At 35.9% G+C, this 1907-nt stretch overlaps 1 protein-coding gene across 1 annotated transcript in view; it reads left to right on the forward strand.

Moving 5' to 3' along the window:
• Positions 1-1907, forward strand: part of BPTF (bromodomain PHD finger transcription factor) — a 178463-nt gene that overhangs the window by 80694 nt on the left and 95862 nt on the right. The window contains exon 5 of the mRNA XM_011931095.1: positions 1632-1634. Coding sequence (XP_011786485.1) covers positions 1632-1634 — 3 coding nt within the window. The remainder of the gene's footprint in view (positions 1-1631; positions 1635-1907) is intronic.

The following is a 1907-nucleotide window of genomic DNA, read 5'->3' on the forward strand; positions in this document are numbered from 1 at the left end:
ACCTGAGGTCAGGAGTTCGAGACCAGCCTGGCCAACATGGTGAAACCCTGTCTCTACCAAAAATATAAAACAATTATCCAGGCATGGTGGCATGCACCGGTAGTCCCAGCCGCTCAGAAGGCTGAGGCAGGAGAATCTCTTGAACCTGGGAGGCGGAGGCTAAAGTCAGCCAAGATTGTGCCACTGCACTCCAGCCTGCGCAACAGTGAGACTCCATCTTAAAGAGAGGAAGAAGTTAACAATCAGATTTAGGCATTACCTTCCAGTTAATTTGGGGGGCATGGGATTCAGGCAGAAAACCATAGAGTTAAATAATCCTGCTTACTTCTGTTTCTAATACTGTTTGAGTACTTTTGAAAAGTAAGACTATAAGCTTCAGATTTTAATACTATCTCAGCAAACCACCTCTGCAATATCTGGTGCACTTTAAGTTTTGAGAGGTAGTCATATCACTTGGTTATTCTCCAGCTCTGGGGTATCCAAAAAATGTCTGCCTTGTACTGGAGACTAAGGTGATACGAGTCAGTGAGTTAGGGTTAGGCCCTCACCACTGCCCCCTCCCCAAAAAGTCAGTGAGTTAATAGCCTGGAAGACCTAAAAAAATAAGGTGTTGCTTACCACTTTCTTTTATACATTGTATTACTCATACATGAACAGCTTTTCTTTTAAAAATACAGCTTTGTAATGAAATCCTAAAACAAATGTCTTTTCTGATAATTCATCATTTTTCATGTGATTTCCAATTTAAAAATCAGATATTCTATTTTTCTAGAAGAACCTAACAAGATATGTGAGAGCAGTAACACTAGTGCTACCACTACCTCCATCCAACCTAATCTGGAAAACAGTAACAGCAGCAGTGAACTAAATTCTTCCCAGAGTGAATCTGCTAAGGCAGCTGATGATCCTGAAAATGGAGAAAGAGAATCTCATACACCTGTCTCTATTCAGGAAGAGATAGGTAAGAAAATACTTCATCCATTCCATTAAAGGGAGGTTTTTTCTTTTTTTCTTTTCTTTTGTGTTTTTTTATTTTCTTTTTTAGTTTTTAATTTTTTAAATGAAAGTTTGGTGGGGGGGAATTTAGATGTTATTTTCCTTTATTTTTCTTTTTTTTTTTAAACACAGCACTTGCACTCAATGTTTTTGTTTTAAAAATCTACAAAAGCACACAGAGTGGGGAAGAAAGATCCTTTTCATACTTCCCTCCACAAAGGTAACCACCATCCATCAACAGTTTGGTGTGTAACATTTTAGATCTTTCTCTCTGCAGTTACATTTATGGATATATGTTTACAAAGTTTTTGGAGGGCTTTGGGTGATTTTTCTCGTTTTGGGCGTTTTTAAAATATAAACAGGATCATTCTGCATGTATTGTTCTGCATCCTGCTTTTTTTACTCAGTGATACATGTAGAGAATCTTTTTGTGTTACGAATTGAATTCTTTTTTTTTTTTAACTGCTGCATGATACTCCAGAGTATGGATAAACCATAATTCACATACTGTGTCTCTATTAATAGACATTTATGTTGTTAACAGTTTTTGATTATTACAAATAGTGGTGCTTTTGAACATCTTTAACATATATCTTTGTGTACTTGTGCAGGTATTTCTGGCAGTATAGAAACAGTAGGTGGACTTGCTGGTCAAATGGTAGCTACATTTAAAAAACAGTGATGGCTACTGCTTAATTGTATATCAAAAGAGATTTATACCAGTAATTTTCATACATTTCGGTTTCCTTATTCTGTCACTTAAATTCAACATCATTCCTCTTAACATTTTTGCCAATGGTGAAAAGTATTTTGTATACAAATTTACATATTCTTACTCACATGGTTAAGTTTCTTACATGTGTTTGTTGAACTTCCTGTCAATTGCTTATTCATATCTTTTTCTCACTTTT

This window comes from Colobus angolensis, unplaced genomic scaffold, assembly GCF_000951035.1.
Source record: "Colobus angolensis palliatus isolate OR3802 unplaced genomic scaffold, Cang.pa_1.0 Scaffold1, whole genome shotgun sequence".
In the NCBI taxonomy this organism is placed as follows: Eukaryota; Metazoa; Chordata; class Mammalia; order Primates; family Cercopithecidae; genus Colobus; species Colobus angolensis.